Raw genomic sequence first — 15,335 nt, 5'->3', positions numbered from 1 at the left:
TTCAGACTCCCCCGGGCTTAGTGTGCCAGAGGGCAACACTTATGGGGCGAGACCTACGCGTCACTCTGTTATCTTTTGTCTCTATACCAGTTGTTTTTGTTTCTCTTCTCTTCTCTTCTCTTCTCTTCCGTGATTATCCTTCTCTTCCATTTTCTCTATGTATGACCTTCTCGTGTTTTTTTTACTTTCAAACCCAAGTTATTGTTATCTTGTTTAATATCCGTTAATATTGATTTCCATTTCTTTTTTTCGTTCACTTGAATTAGTCATCGTTTTATTTTGCTTTGTCATAATTATCTCCTTGATGTTGTAACTTCATATCACTTGCTTTTCCCTCGTGTGTGTGTGTGTGTGTGTGTGTGTGTGTGAGTGTGTGTGTGTGTGTGTGTGTGTGTGTGTGTGTGTGTGTGTGTGTGTGTGTGTGTGTGTGTGTGTGTGTGTGTGTGTGTGTGTGTGTGTGTGTGTGTGTGTGTGTGTGTGTGTGATGTGTGAGTGTGTGTGTGTGTGTGTGTGTGTGTGTGTGTGTGTGTGTGTGTGTGTGTGTGTGTTCCTCCCCTGACACTCGACTAGGGTGAGGGAGACGCCAGCAAGCAGACAGAAACACACATCACGTTTGACGTCTCTTTGAGGTGTCTCTTCCTCTGGGAAAATGTTGAGCTTTTTTCCTGAATTTCGTCTTTCTTATAAATGTTTCTCAGTCTCTTGGAACATATTCTTCTTTCAATATGATGTTTCTCTCGTTAATAACTGGTATATCCTCTTCAGCCAACACCCTACCTCTGTCCCCCAGGTTTCAAGTGGCCTCTCACAGCCACCACAACAACATATAACACTTGTTTATGCCGAACATTCAAGTAACCATTTACTCACCACTCAGCCAAAATACAGAACTTTGCTTTAGATATCTACAATAATCTTATATAAACACTCAGCCATACCGCATTTTATACATAGAAATAAGGATCCAGAACTTTCTCTCTTTCCAGACAGCGCCTTCAAGATCTCTCTTTTAAAACTCGACTTTTCTATCTTTAGTTATGAACTACATCTTTTTATCAGCCAATCAGTTTTCTGTTTTTACAAAAGTTTTCCATCTATGAATAATAAAAATTTTCATCAACAGCCAATTAGCCTTATCTTACCTTTCTTACGTAAACACCAAATGTGTTTTCTTTCCACATAAACAACGACTCTTTTTCTTCGTGGTGAGCGTTGTTCAAAACATCCTGGCCTCCACCCCACAACTCCACCACTGCCACCTAACTCGACGACTCAGCAGAAGGCGTCGCCGCAGGTGAAGTCAGAAACAGCAGCAGCGGCAGCAAGAGCCTGAGAGCCTGAGGGTGGCACAACAAAGAGGCTTCACCAACACGAGTCAGGGCTCACAATCTTCAGACCCAACCTGACACTAGAAGATAATCCCCAGGAAAGCCGAGGGACTCCAACACAACGCAACACACACCTATTTTCGTTTTCTTTTTCTCTCACTGTTTCATTTTCTTTTTGGGGGGAAATTCATTCATTTTTTAATAAACATTACCTATCTTCCTTTTACCACGTACAAGTTCCGGATATTATATAACGTCAATATCGTTAACACGTGTAGGTCACAGGCACCCCTGGAAGTCTTAATAACGAGAGTTTTGGCCGCATTAACGACATCGTTGATTATGATCTCCACACTAATGCGGGAGGTCCCCAGGCACCACTAAGAGTCCTCCCTGAGCAGGCGTTGAAAGTCTCCCAAGTAGGTGCTGGAAGTCCTCTGGGCAATATGCTGGAACCCTCTTGGCAGGTGTCAAGGGAACCCTAAGCAAGACGCTGGGGCCCTATAGGCAGCTGCTAGGACCCCTCAGGAATATGGGAGGGCTACTTGCAGAAGTCCTGGTCAGCAACACACACGCCCCCAGGAGCCGCTAGGAAGAGCCGGCCGCTGCTACACACACACACCTGTACACCCATACACCATGTTAATGACGTACATGTCTGACACACCTATACTACGTCACACATCTAGGGCAGTATTGGTGCTTATCAGTAAACAACAACAATCGTCAATAAATAAATAAATTAACTAAATCCTCGCCAAACATCCATCCAATCATTAAAGTCTACGAGATGTAAGATTATTATTAAAGATGAATCTGTCCACATTTAACAATGAAAATAATATGAACTAAATTATCAGGGGAAAGTTGCAAACGTGTTGATGTTTATTTAATAATCTCAGTAAACTCACACACTCTTGATTTATTAAGTCTGAACGATACTTACTAATACCAAATAGCAACTTAATCGATTCCCCAGACAAACAGAAGCTTTAGTTTAATACCGAGAGAAGGAGACAGTAAGAGACTCACCTGGTACACGTCAGGACGGGCACGCATAGAGTTACTCGTCTGGATGGTGGAGGTCCTTAGCCCCCGCACAAAGATGTTGGGCGTGTCGAACTTGATCTGGTGAAGATAGAAAAGATGAATATGCTGCTCGAGGAGGTGGTTACGTGTATTGACGTAGGGAGGTGATTTAGTATACAGTAGAGGTACATAGAGGGAGGTGCTTACGTTGCCTTCTCAAATCACTCTCACAAATACAAAACCTTTCCGAGGAGGTACTCAACCTTGTATACTCCCTTCCCTTCCCCTCGCCGACCCTTTGTCTCCCCCACTCTCCCCACACACAATCTCACGGTGATCCAAGCAGTGAGGGTTGTTTACCTGTATGACGTCACGGTCGGTGTGGACCACTCATAGCCCACCATCACATATGTACAGTATACTGTATATATATTCAGAGTTTAACACCGCATGTGTATAATCGATGGTATATTAAATCTCTCACAGTTATTCTGTACTCAAATGAAAAAAAAACAAATAAAAAAAAACATGTGCCTTTTAATATAGTGGCGTCCATTATGGATATTGGGAAAGATTACACACTAGTGAGCCTTAATCGGCGCAAAAATTGGCAGCGTTTTGAGCAAAGTGAATATATATATATACATATATATATATATATATATATATATATATATATATATATATATATATATATATATATATATATATATATATATATATATATATATATATATATATATATATATATATTACAACTTGATACCACCCTTTAGTGTTGCCAGTAATAACATTTTTGAAAAGTAACTTAATTAACTTCTCTTTTACTTGTTATTACTTTTCAATGTTGTGTCTGATAATTATTATGTAAACTGGCGAACATGAAAGCGACTACATGTGAGTCACACCACTACCTGGTGAGCCACACTATCTGGTGAGCTACACTACTTAGTGAGCCACACTACCTGGTGAGCCACACTACCTGGTGAGGTACACACGACCTGGTGAGGCACGCTACCTGGTGAGGCACTACCTGGTGAGGCACACACTACCTGGTAAGCCACACTACCTGGTGAGGCACGCTACCTGGTGAGGCACACTACCTGGTGAGCCACACTACCTGGTGAGGCACTACCTGGTGAGGCACGCTACCTGGTGAGGCACACCTGGTGAGGCACACACTACCTGGTAAGCCACACTACCTGGTGAGCCACCCTACCTGGTGAGGCACACTACACCTGATGAGGCACATTACAGCTGGTGAGGCACACTACACTTGGGAAGCACACTGCACCTGGTGAAGCACACTGCACTTGGTGAGGCACACTACACTTGGTGAGGCAAACTAGGCACTACACCTGGTGAGGCACACTGCACCTGGTGAGGCACACTGCACCTGGTAAAGCACACTGCACCTGGTGAAGCACACTACACCTGGTGAAGCACACTGCACCTTGTGAATCACACTACACCTGGTGAAGCACACTGCACCTGGTGAAGCATAGCACCTGGTGAAGCACACTACACCTGGTGAAGCACACTGCACCTGGTGAGACACACTGCACCTGGTGAAGCACACTGCACCTGGTGAAGCACACTACACCTGGTGAAGCACACTACACCTGGTGAGGCACACTGCACCTGGTGAAGCACACTACACCTGGTGAAGCACACTACCTGGTGACTGATCTTCGTGATCTGACTGAATAAATTGTTAAATTGTTGTTGATATGCACTGTGTGAGAGGGTGTTTATGTGCTTAAGACCCAAATTACACACACACACACGCGCGCACGCGCACACACACACACACACACACACACACACACACACACACACACACGTATATATAGAGAAAGTATTCCTGCATCAATATTACCATATATATTGGCCACCATGCACCTACAGCCACTGGTACAGGTTTAACAATGTGAACTGTACAGGTATTCTCGGCCCCAGGTCAACCCCTCCCCCGTCCCTCTCTGACCTGACCGGCATACATACTATCCCTGGCATAAGTGTGTTACTCTTCTCCCTCTTTCTCCCTCTCTCTTTCTGTCTCTTATCTCCCTTCCATCACATTCCCCTCTCCCCTTACTACATGACTTTCTATCTCTTTCCCTCTCATCACCTCACAACACACTCACACACACACCTTGCCCTCAACACACATAAATTTTTCTCACTCACCACATACCTCTCTATCTTTCTCAAACCACACGTATCTCACAAAACACCCTCTTCTGCCTCCCTCACTACACACTTCTCTCCCTCCCTCAATACACACCTACCTCTCTCCCCCCCTCACCACACACACACACACTCTCCTCCTCGGTCTAAACTTCACCACAAAGGTCGTAGATATTATAGTACTGTAGTGTCTCCCAGGCGCCACCCGACGAGGTATTGCCCCCAAATATAATGTTGTATATATATTGGTATTTACTATAGGGTCGGGGTGGTATACCATGACGAGTGTGTGAGGTGGTTCGGGTATGTGAGGTGATTCGGATATCTGAGGTGGTTTGGATATGTGAGATGGTTCGGATATGACCCTTGCCTTCTTCCCCCTCTTGCATGTCCCCTTCACGAGGTCCGGTTCAAGTGAAAATTCGGTTTGTATTTCTCTGATTGCATGTTGTGACTCGGATTAGATCACCTCACTATTTGCCCATTCCAGTTTATTTCTCCTGAAGATTAACGACTCTGACGCTGACTGAGGGGGCATGGGTTAGGATATGATGGGTTAGGTTAGGATCGGGGTGTGTGTGTGTGTGTGTGTGTGTGATAAGAGCGTTTATAGTGTCTATCGACCTAAATTACAGTGTCTTACATATTTTGACAGCCTGTGAGGTAGTAGGTAATATGCAGCTACCAACCAGGGAGGTACTACCGCCTGGGAAGATATTGGAAGCATATTGTGTTGTCTAATGGTAGACCCTGCTGCCATATGGCATCACAAAAATTGTGACCAAGTCCCAGGTTGCTGATCTGACTTTCTGCCTCATTTACACACAATTGCAGGGTCTCAATTGTTTCTCTTTGACAACACAACATACATATATTGTTTCTCACCTTTGATCTTTTTTCATTTTTGTATTTATTTATCATTATTATATTGCAGTGTTATTATTATTATTATCATTATTATTATTATTATTATTATTATTATTATTATTATTATTATTATTAATTTATTTCATTTTAAATTTTTTTTTTTTATTATAAATTTTATTAGCTATGAATTATTATTATTATTATTATTATTATTATTATTATTATTATTATTATTATTATTATTATTATTATTATTATTATTATTATTATTATTATTACCCCAGGCCCTGATGTGGGTAAGTGACCTGTGCCCTGGTGGGCTAATCCCCTTAAAAAAAATCATATTGAGGTGTTTCAAACACACACACACACACACACACACCATGAAGCAAACTTTGAACACCCGCTACAACACCTTAACAAGAAGAGATTGGATCAAGATGCACTTAACCTCACATCACTCTAAAACCTTTACCTTCAGTATTCGCTGTCAGAGTCAACACGTCTCCCAGTCAGATGTTACGATAAGTGAAATATATCTAACTAGTCCTTAGAAGGTAATAATAATTGGTTGTCTTATATTACAGTATACAGTAAGTTATGCATCAGTAATAATAATAATGATAATAGTGAAATATCTTAGGTAATATTAATAGCATTAGAAGAGTACCTAGATAGTTATTTCAGGTAAGCATGGACAGGTCGAAACACGCCCATTGTCAAGGATCTGTAATAAATACGACCACACCTACAGTATATTAACTGTGACAACTACAAACATACACCGACAGACAAACAGACGCACACAAACCCAGATACACAGACAGACACTCACAAACACATACATAGACAAAGACAGACAGAAACACACACACGCACGCCAACACACACACACACACGTTAACACACACACACACACACACACACACACACACACACACACACACACGTTAACACACACACACACACACACCCACACACACACACACACACACACATAACACACACACACATAACACACAAACACATACGCAAACAAACATAGACAAACACGGTAAGAAAATTAATTAATCGAAGTAAAATACCAAAGAAAAACACTTAACTTCCAAGTATAAAAATGCTTTACAGCGACACATAAACGAATGCCTTTAAAATGTGGATTTTTCTTTCCGTGGAGGTCTTCCTTTGAGCTACGTGGGAAATGCAGGCGTGTTCTGGCTTGAGCCTGCCACTTGGCGCTTCTAGTCGGTGAGTGTGGGGCAAGTCGCTCTCACCCTCGCTCAATATGTGGCGAGAAAGACTCTGGCTGTGTTGTAAAAATTTGCTTTCCTTACGGTACACCTGCTGTAACCCGTCTGGATGAGCTAGATTCTGTATCTATGTATAGTTGCTGTATTTAACAGTGAAAAATGCTCTAATACATGATAATAATTTGTATTTTTTTTGGACAACTGGTGTAACTTATCAGTAAGAGAGATGCTGTAACTTCCTGTAGCAGCTAAGGAGTAAACATTCAGGTGTTAGATACAGCAGCTGTAACCTACCGAGGAGGGCTCATGGGAGAGGCGCTGTAACATATCATAATGGCTGTATTTGTGGAGGGAAAAGACCGTAACTTATTGAAAATCTTTACACTTGTTACAGTATAGCCGGTGTAAGCTACCGGCAACAATGTATTTACGTGTATGAGAGAGAGAGAGAGAGAGAGAGAGAGAGAGAGAGAGAGAGAGAGAATATGTTAAAGCTTGTTCTGCCGCTGAATTTTCTTTTTGGTGGGGGAAATAAACTGTACACTATTCAAACATTCCCCATATCTTAGGCAGAGCTCCTGTTAGCTAGCAGTGTGAGGAAGAGATGATTCAGTGTATTGTACTGGATATATATGTGAGAAGTAAACACCTGCAGCGAACATAGCTTCCACATATGATCGAGTGATGCTGTAAACTTGCTGACTGTATTATAATTTGGTGAGGATTGTATGTATGTGTGTACAACATGTAATAATCATGTAGGGTGTTTGTAGTGTGTGGGGTATGAGCTGTGATGTAACAAGGTGGTGGTGTTAGTGTAGTTAGGATGATTGGTGTCGTCATCAGTACTCTAACCTAACCTAACCTGACCTGACCTAACCTGACCTGACCTGACCTGACCTAACCTATCCTATCATTGAAAATACACATACATCTTCACTACATATAATACCTTTAAACACCACTACGCACAATACCATCCATCATCACGACATATAACACCATCCATCAACACTATACTTGACACCTTATCCAACATTTGTCTATCTATCTGTCTGTCTGTCTGTCTGTCTGTCTGTCTGTCTGTCTGTCTGAGCTACAGTCCTAGATAAAGTCAGGTAAGGTTTAGATAATATAGGTTAGGTTAGGTTAGGTTAGATTAGGTTAGGTTTGGTCGATTTTCATATCATAAAACAAGTGTATAATATCTCAGCCGCCATGATGCAATACACCACGATACTGGCCTTAATAATTACCAACATTAACATCAAAGAGACGATGTTATCTACTGAAGGAGAGAGGCCAACAAAGGGTTCTGTAAAAGCCAACTGATATACGTGAAGGCGATTAAAGACAAGTGAAAGAATTCCTATAATTTGTCCTCCATAATTTTTTTTTTGGGGTGTCGAAAATTCCCAACATTTATTCTGATTCGTTATCATCTTATCTTCGACACATCTGTTTTTTTTTTTTTTACATTCTTCCTCACCACCAGTTTCCTAGACCTTTTATTCCTTTCTTTATTCTCTCTTCCTTCCTCTCTTTCTCTCGTTTATCGTCACGCTCGATTGATGTACTGTAAGTCTATAGTACTTTATAAATTTATGATTCACTGAGTCTACTGGATTATGTCATTAGTCTTGTGTATCGACCGTGTTTATCTTAATGGCTCAGTGTTAGTTGAGGAGGACAGCTGGACGACCTAGAGGAAGCTTTACCATGTTCGCTGGGTTACAATGTTTCAATAGATACAGATCTTATTGCATCGTACGCGAGTGGTAATTGAACACGGGTATATCTTGAGGAGGTCAGGTGAAGGAGGTGGTTTGCCAGGAGAGCGTCAGGTGAAGGAGGTGGTGTACTAGGAGAGCGTCAGGTGAAGGAGATGGTGTACTAGGAGAGTCAGGTGAAGGAGGTTGTGTACTTGAGGAGGTTAAGGTGTTGCATCATCATAACAATGCTGACGTATGGGGGGGGGGTGAGGGGAGGTGTTGGTTGGGTCAGTGAAGCTCTTTGGCTGCATCTGACGACCAGCTCACACGCTACACCACCCTGCCTCTTATACACGTGTTCCCAGCATAAACATCACCCTGCTGCTTCGTGTATGTATGTATGTATGTATGTAATGTACGTTGTGTATGTATGTATGTATGTATATATGTAATGTACGTTGTGTGTGTATGTATGTATGTATCACCGGCACTTCACACTACATGCTGGTGAGTTACTGTAACATCGTCTTTAGTTCATGGAAACAATTCAGTACAACTCGCTGGGTAAACATTGTCATCATCCACCATCTACTCAGAACATTACTTGCCTAACAAAATCAATATCAACTTTAAATTACGATATACATATCTAGTAACTCATTGTATAATCGATAAAATCAACATACATATACGGTAACTCAATATTTAGCCCAGTAACTTAAGTTAAAAATCAAATCACTCAAGTTATAAAATCAGGTAACTTAACAAAGAGTATTAGAAGTATGGTAACTTATTTTACAGCCAATTAATCATCATTCAGCCCAGGTAACTTACGCGGTAACTCAACACACAGCTCCAGTAACTCATGACACAGCCCCGGTAACTCACAACACAGCCCAGTAACTCACTACACAGCCCAGTAACTCACAATACAGTCCAAGTAACTCACAACACAGTTCAAGTAACTCACAGCACTACCCAGTAATTTGTAACACAGTCCAGTCACTCGCCACACAACCCAAGTAACTCACAACACAGCCCAGGTAACTCTCTACGCAGCCATATAACTCACAGCACAGGCCATTAACTCACAACACAGCCCAGTAACTCACAACATAGCTCAGTAACTCACAACACAGCTCAGTAACTCACAAACAGAGCCCAGTAACTCACCACGCCCCCGGTGGACTGGAGGGTAAAGTCGTGAAGACATCGGGCGGAGATAGTGCCGGCGCGGGACTCGAGGGCCACTCCTTGCGGCGCGGTGATCTCCAGGCTGCGGGTGAGTGACTCCAACAGCAGCTTCTCTCCCACGGGCGCCGCCACGTGCTCCGTCTGTACCGACCCGCTGAACACTGCCCCGCCCTCACCTGCCGGTACACCCAGTTGATGATTATGATGAACACTGGACCACCCTCACCTGTCTGAACACCCAGTTGATGATTATGATGAACACCGCCTCACCCTCACCTGCCGGTACACCCAGTTCATGATGATGATGAGGAACACCGCCTCACCTTCACCTGTCTGAACACCCAGGTGATGATTGTGATGAACACCGGCTCACCTTCACCTGTCTGAACACCCAGTTGATGATAATGATGAACACTGGACTACCCTCACCTGTCGGAGTACTCAGGTGAAGAGTGACTGATGGAAGGTGATGGATAGTGAGTGATGATGAGTGACAGATTGTGAGTGACAGGTGATGGATAGTGAGTGATGATGAGTGACAGATTGAGAGTGACAGGTGATGAGTGACAAATTGAGAGTAGCTGATTGAATAACAGGTTGAGAGTGACAGATTAAGAGTGACAGATTGAGTGACAGGTGATTAGTAACAGATTGGGAGTAACTGATTGAGTAACAGATTGAGAGTAGCTGATTGAATGACAGGTTGAGAGTGACAAATTAGGAGTGACATCAAGAGTGACATATCAAGAGTGACAGATTGAGAGTGACATATCAAGAGTGACAGATCAAGAGTGACATGATGAGTTACAGTTGATGAGTGACGGAAGAAAGATACACTACCTTTGACAGTAAGATGTCTGGCTCCCACTAGGACCTCATCACGAGTGGCAGAGAATAACAATCGTCCCTCCTTGTCCCGGATCACCAAACGGTCTGACGTGCACTCCATCGCGTCCGAGTCTGTGTGAGTGACAACCGTAGAGTGAGTAACATGAGTGAGTGACCGATGAGTATAACAGGGATATGATTATGGATGAGCAACATGAGTGAGTAACATGGGTGAATGACCGATGAGTATAACAGGGATAGTAATATAGATGAGTAACATGGGTGAGTAACGCTGAATAACACTGGTGGTTGAGTGAATTTGTACCTGATGTTGAAATATTCATAATTGTAACTCATATATTCATTCACCGATTCACCTGTTTACCTTTTTCTGTTTACATTATCTGGGGCACTAAAGTTACTATTTGTATAATGTAATTAGTTATGGTGATGGTGATGTTGGTGGCGGCGGTGATGATGATGATGATGATGATGATGATGAGGGTCATGACAGGAGGTCGGGGTAGGGGCCACTGAAGACTAACTGAGGATAGGAGGAGGAGGAAGGGGAAGTGGAAGAGGTGGAAGAGGAGGCTGAGGAGGAGGAGGAGGAAGGAGGCACGGCACGGATCATCCCCCTCTCAACAATTTATCACATGACTGGCTTTAAGAGCATCTATGTCAGAGATCGGGGAGTGTTTGGGCGAAACGGGGTGGGGAGCACCTTGAGAGACAACTCGCCAGGGTATTTGCAATCTGTATCTGGACGAGCTGAAGGGAAATCTGAAAACGGTGCGAATTGACTCTCTTTCTGTGAGTTATGTTGAAGCCCTGAACATAACGCGAGTATACTGGATATACCTCGGAGACGATAGAAAATGTAAGGAATCTGCCGTAAGATCGAGACCATCTTAGAATCCATTAAGGGTCGTATAACGGGTGACTTGGGTAAATTGTGAATCATTTTGTTGGAACGTCGACGGACAATGCGGGACGATTTGAGGTGAGTCCCAGCATAATGTATAGAGGTATTATGAGATTACTTTATCCACCTTTTGAGTACGATGGCTATAGCTTTGAGTACTATTTATTCTATTAGTGATTATGGTATGTTAACCCCTTGAGTACACTGATTTTATCCTTTGAGTACAATTCCTGAGCCCCTTTATATAATGCGTATAATGGCTTATCCCCTTGAGTACAAAGATTTAACCCGTTGAGTTACAATGACTTAACCTCTTGAGTACAATAGCTTAACGCTTTGAGTACAAGAACTTGACACCCTAAAAACAATGAAAACATATTGAAAACACAAAGTCTTAATTCACTGAGTACGATGACATATTCCCTTGAGTACGATGACATTGTACTCAAGGGTTAAATCACTGTATTCGTGGCATTAAAGATCATTCATCAGGTGCTGACCCATTTAAAGTTTTAAGCAACAGATAATTTGTAAAGATATTTGAGCCCATCATAAGTGTGTGTAGAACAACTCGTGAACAGCTTTTAGGTAAGTTACGGGTATTTTAGTGGTATCAAAGTGTTAGTTGAGGCAGGCAGATGAAGAGATAGACAAAGTGAGAGAGAGAGAGAGAGAGAGAGAGAGAGAGAGAGAGAGAGAGAGAGAGCACCTGCCGTCGCTTCACCTGGGGGCGTCAGACTCACTTAATCAAGGTAATGGTTCACACGCCACTTGTGTCATAAGTCCCTCCCCTCTTGCACTATCTCTATCTTTCAATCTCTTTTTTCCTCTTTAACTCTCTCTCTCTCTCTCTCTCTCTAAATTTGTCATTCTTTTATTTCTTCTTTGTCTCTTATTTTGCCTTTATCTGAATCTATAGCTCTCTTTCTCTCTATTTTTCAGTCTATTTCTGTCTCTATTTCTATCTCACTTTCTATATATATATATGTTTCTCTTTGACTTCCTGTACCTCTTTCGCTGACTCACAGCCTGCCTCTCTCTCTCTCTCTCTCTCTCTCTCTCTCTCTCTCTCTCTCTCACCTTGTATGCATTTCTCATCTCTTGTTCTTTCTATCGCTTTTTAATATTTCATTTTTCCTTCTCCCTGTCTCTCCCTTTCTTTAATTCTCTTTCCATTGTATATCTGTCTATTGACGTTCGTGTATATATTTAACATTCCTGTGAACTATGACGTCAAGATATATCGTTTCGTAGTTGCCAGATTTCCTGTACTGTTCATCAAGCAACATGAATAAGTAGTGGTGTGATCATTGTACACTATCCCCTACTGTTTACCTACAGTCACAGAGAAATGTTCGCTCCCCATGGTGAAAATGAGTCACGGAAACGAGTTTCCGAACTGACTTACCCTGACTGTTACATCTCATTTGAAGTCGATACTGCTTCATTTTGGACGGGGGCGAACTTTTGATCCCAACTGTACATGTGGCAGGGTCACATTACTAAACTTATGAATGAATGGGTAGTAGTCCTGTAACGATGGAGCTGGTTGGTGGACACGTTCGAGTACTGGAGGTCAGGAGACTTGGGTTAGGGGGGGGGTGTCCCCTGCCCTAGAGTTAATGTGAAGATTTACACTCGCCTTCTGTCGTCTAGTTACTGCAGTAACCTGGAAGTTTCTGTCTTTGTGAGATGTGGTTACTTCTGTACACTTTCCAAGTGAGTTTTACTCGTTATGCATAGAAGTCTTAATAAAAACTACAGTATACACAAACAATAATATAATCCTACATGCAAGGTTACACAGACCAAATTGATTTATATAAAGAAAAAATAATATTTTTTGGCATGAAAATATAAGTGTTGAAGTATTAAGTGTATGTGAGAGTGAAGGAATGAATGGACACTAAAGTCTCAGTAACAATGAATGACTCATGACCTTCACCGTATATAAATATCATCACCAAATTATAAAAGATTATGACTAGTGGACGGCAGAGAGAGACTCGTGCCTCACCTGTGTTGGTGAGCGACGTTTGGCTGTGATAACAGGGCACCTTGTGTGTGTCCCTCCCTGTCACCAAATATGGTATGATGACACTTGTGTTGTCATATCATAGAGGAGTGGTATGGGCCAGTGTGTGTTGGGTTGTTACCACAAAGTTAAGTTCCTTTCTGATGAGATGTGTTTGGGGTTCATGATTTTTAGAGTCCCCCGTCTGTGTAACACCCAACATACACGCCACCAGTGAGTAGTCCAACACACTCATACACACATGACGAATTTAATATTATAATTATAATTTTCGTCAACTGCCGGAAGTCAAAGCTAACGCTAGCCATAATTATCGTTTTGATCAAAACATCCAACTGGTGGTTGTGACCGACGGCCACCACTTTACCAGCCTTGTTGACTAAACTATCAACTAAGTCTTTGTTTATATCTCATATTTTGTACAATATTCCAGCCTGTATCATGTCCAATGATAATTAATTCAGGTATTTAAGTAATTCGTGTTACCTTTTTTCTCCTGGTCATTTGGGAGCACAGAAGGTGTTATAGGGATAAAGAACGAGGAAAACAGAACAGAAGCTTCGGGCGGCACCTGGAGGCGGAAGAAGGTCGTAAACGTGTGCTGCTGAGGCCCCTCTGGTGTACTGCCTACACACACGGCGTCAAAGGGTAAAGCGTTAGTTGTCATAATTATCTAATAAGGAAACACATGGAGAGTCTAATAAATGTAGTACTGTATGAATGTAAACAATAACGGTGAATATGTACCTTAATGTGTGTAGTGAGACTAAAGTACATAACTGATTTAAAAAAAGATAACAACATAGTATATGTTTTAATTGTCAGTAAGATATGTTAAAACACAAAAAAAGGATCAGATAAATAAGAGAAAATGTATTACTATTTATAGAAATAGAAAGGAAATAAAAACACGCAAACCCGTGAGAAAAACACCACCACGTCTTCACACAATTCATGTGGTAAACTTTTTCACTAAGAAGGAAGCGAAGAAATGTTGAGGCAGGAGCCGCTGAGCGTGGCGGATCCTGCCTCAGCGTCCTCCAGGCGAGCGTCTTCTTTCCCAGGATGATCCCCCACCAAACTCGCACACAACATCAAGCAATCGTGTAAAGATTAAGTCCTGACCTACTCTAAACAAACTTATCATGCGCTGAGCTTTGTTGAATTTCCTAATACTTGGTAAAGTTTTTGTAATGTTTTGTCAACGTGGAAATATATTTGTGTTAGTTTTAGTCGTATTTCTGCAGCTGGGCCAAGTCTCCTTTATCCTGGGAGAAGCACAAGCCGCCTGCCTCCCGCCCGTCTGCTCTGAGAATCCAATATTAATTCATTAAAGTTGGTGCATGACTCACACCTCAATAATCTTGTCTGATAACTTTACCTGCCCAGGAAACACCCCGAAAAGTGCCCACCAGCCCCGGGGGGAGTGAAGAGGGAAGGCGGGGAGAGGGGTGGGGAGGTATGTGGGAAGTGGGAAGTGGGGTAGGAAGTACTAGGGGGGTGGGGGTGGGCGGGAGAGGTGCAGAGGCAAGAAGGATGGAGAGTACATGAGATGGGAAGGTCGGAAGGGGAGAGGAAAGGGAGAGAAGGGGGAAGGGGAAGGAGAGGTGTGGAGGGAAAGTTTTGCTTACTCTGCCGTGTCTCTAAAATACTTACAAGAGACAGTTTTCGGTGTGTGTGTTAAGACTTAATTTAAACTTTATGGAAATGTGATGAAGTTTTTATTTTATTTTTTTATTTTTTACTTATTATTATCTTATTAAATGAGGGAAAAGTTGGGTGGAGGTGGAGGAGGTGTTTGTGTAAGGTGTGTTTGATGAGGCTGTGAACCCCACCAGCTGTGTTCAGGTGAGGAGGGAGGGAGGGAGGGAGGTAAGGTGCTCAAATTTCGTTTAAAGTTTTGCCAGGCCATGATTATATTAGTTATTTAATTCTTTTTATTTTGCAGTTAAAAGGCCATAAATGTTCTTATAAATA

At 42.2% G+C, this 15,335-nt stretch overlaps 1 protein-coding gene across 1 annotated transcript in view; it reads right to left on the bottom strand.

Annotated features, from left to right (window-relative positions):
* Positions 1-556: 556 nt before the first annotated feature.
* Positions 557-15,335, bottom strand: part of LOC121858324 (delta-sarcoglycan-like) — a 52,317-nt gene continuing 37,538 nt past the window's right edge. The window contains exons 3-6 of the mRNA XM_042354685.1: positions 10,411-10,530; positions 9,550-9,746; positions 2,361-2,456; positions 557-1,950 (exon numbers count right to left, since the gene is read on the bottom strand). Coding sequence (XP_042210619.1) covers positions 1,870-1,950; positions 2,361-2,456; positions 9,550-9,746; positions 10,411-10,530 — 494 coding nt within the window. The 3' untranslated portion in view covers positions 557-1,869. The remainder of the gene's footprint in view (positions 1,951-2,360; positions 2,457-9,549; positions 9,747-10,410; positions 10,531-15,335) is intronic.

The sequence above is a fragment of the Homarus americanus genome, unplaced genomic scaffold (genome assembly GCF_018991925.1).
Source record: "Homarus americanus isolate GMGI-L3 unplaced genomic scaffold, GMGI_Hamer_2.0 scaffold57980, whole genome shotgun sequence".
NCBI lineage: Eukaryota > Metazoa > Arthropoda > Malacostraca > Decapoda > Nephropidae > Homarus > Homarus americanus.
The sequence above is the reverse complement of the archived record's forward strand: the minus strand, read 5'-3'. Positions and strand labels throughout refer to the sequence as shown.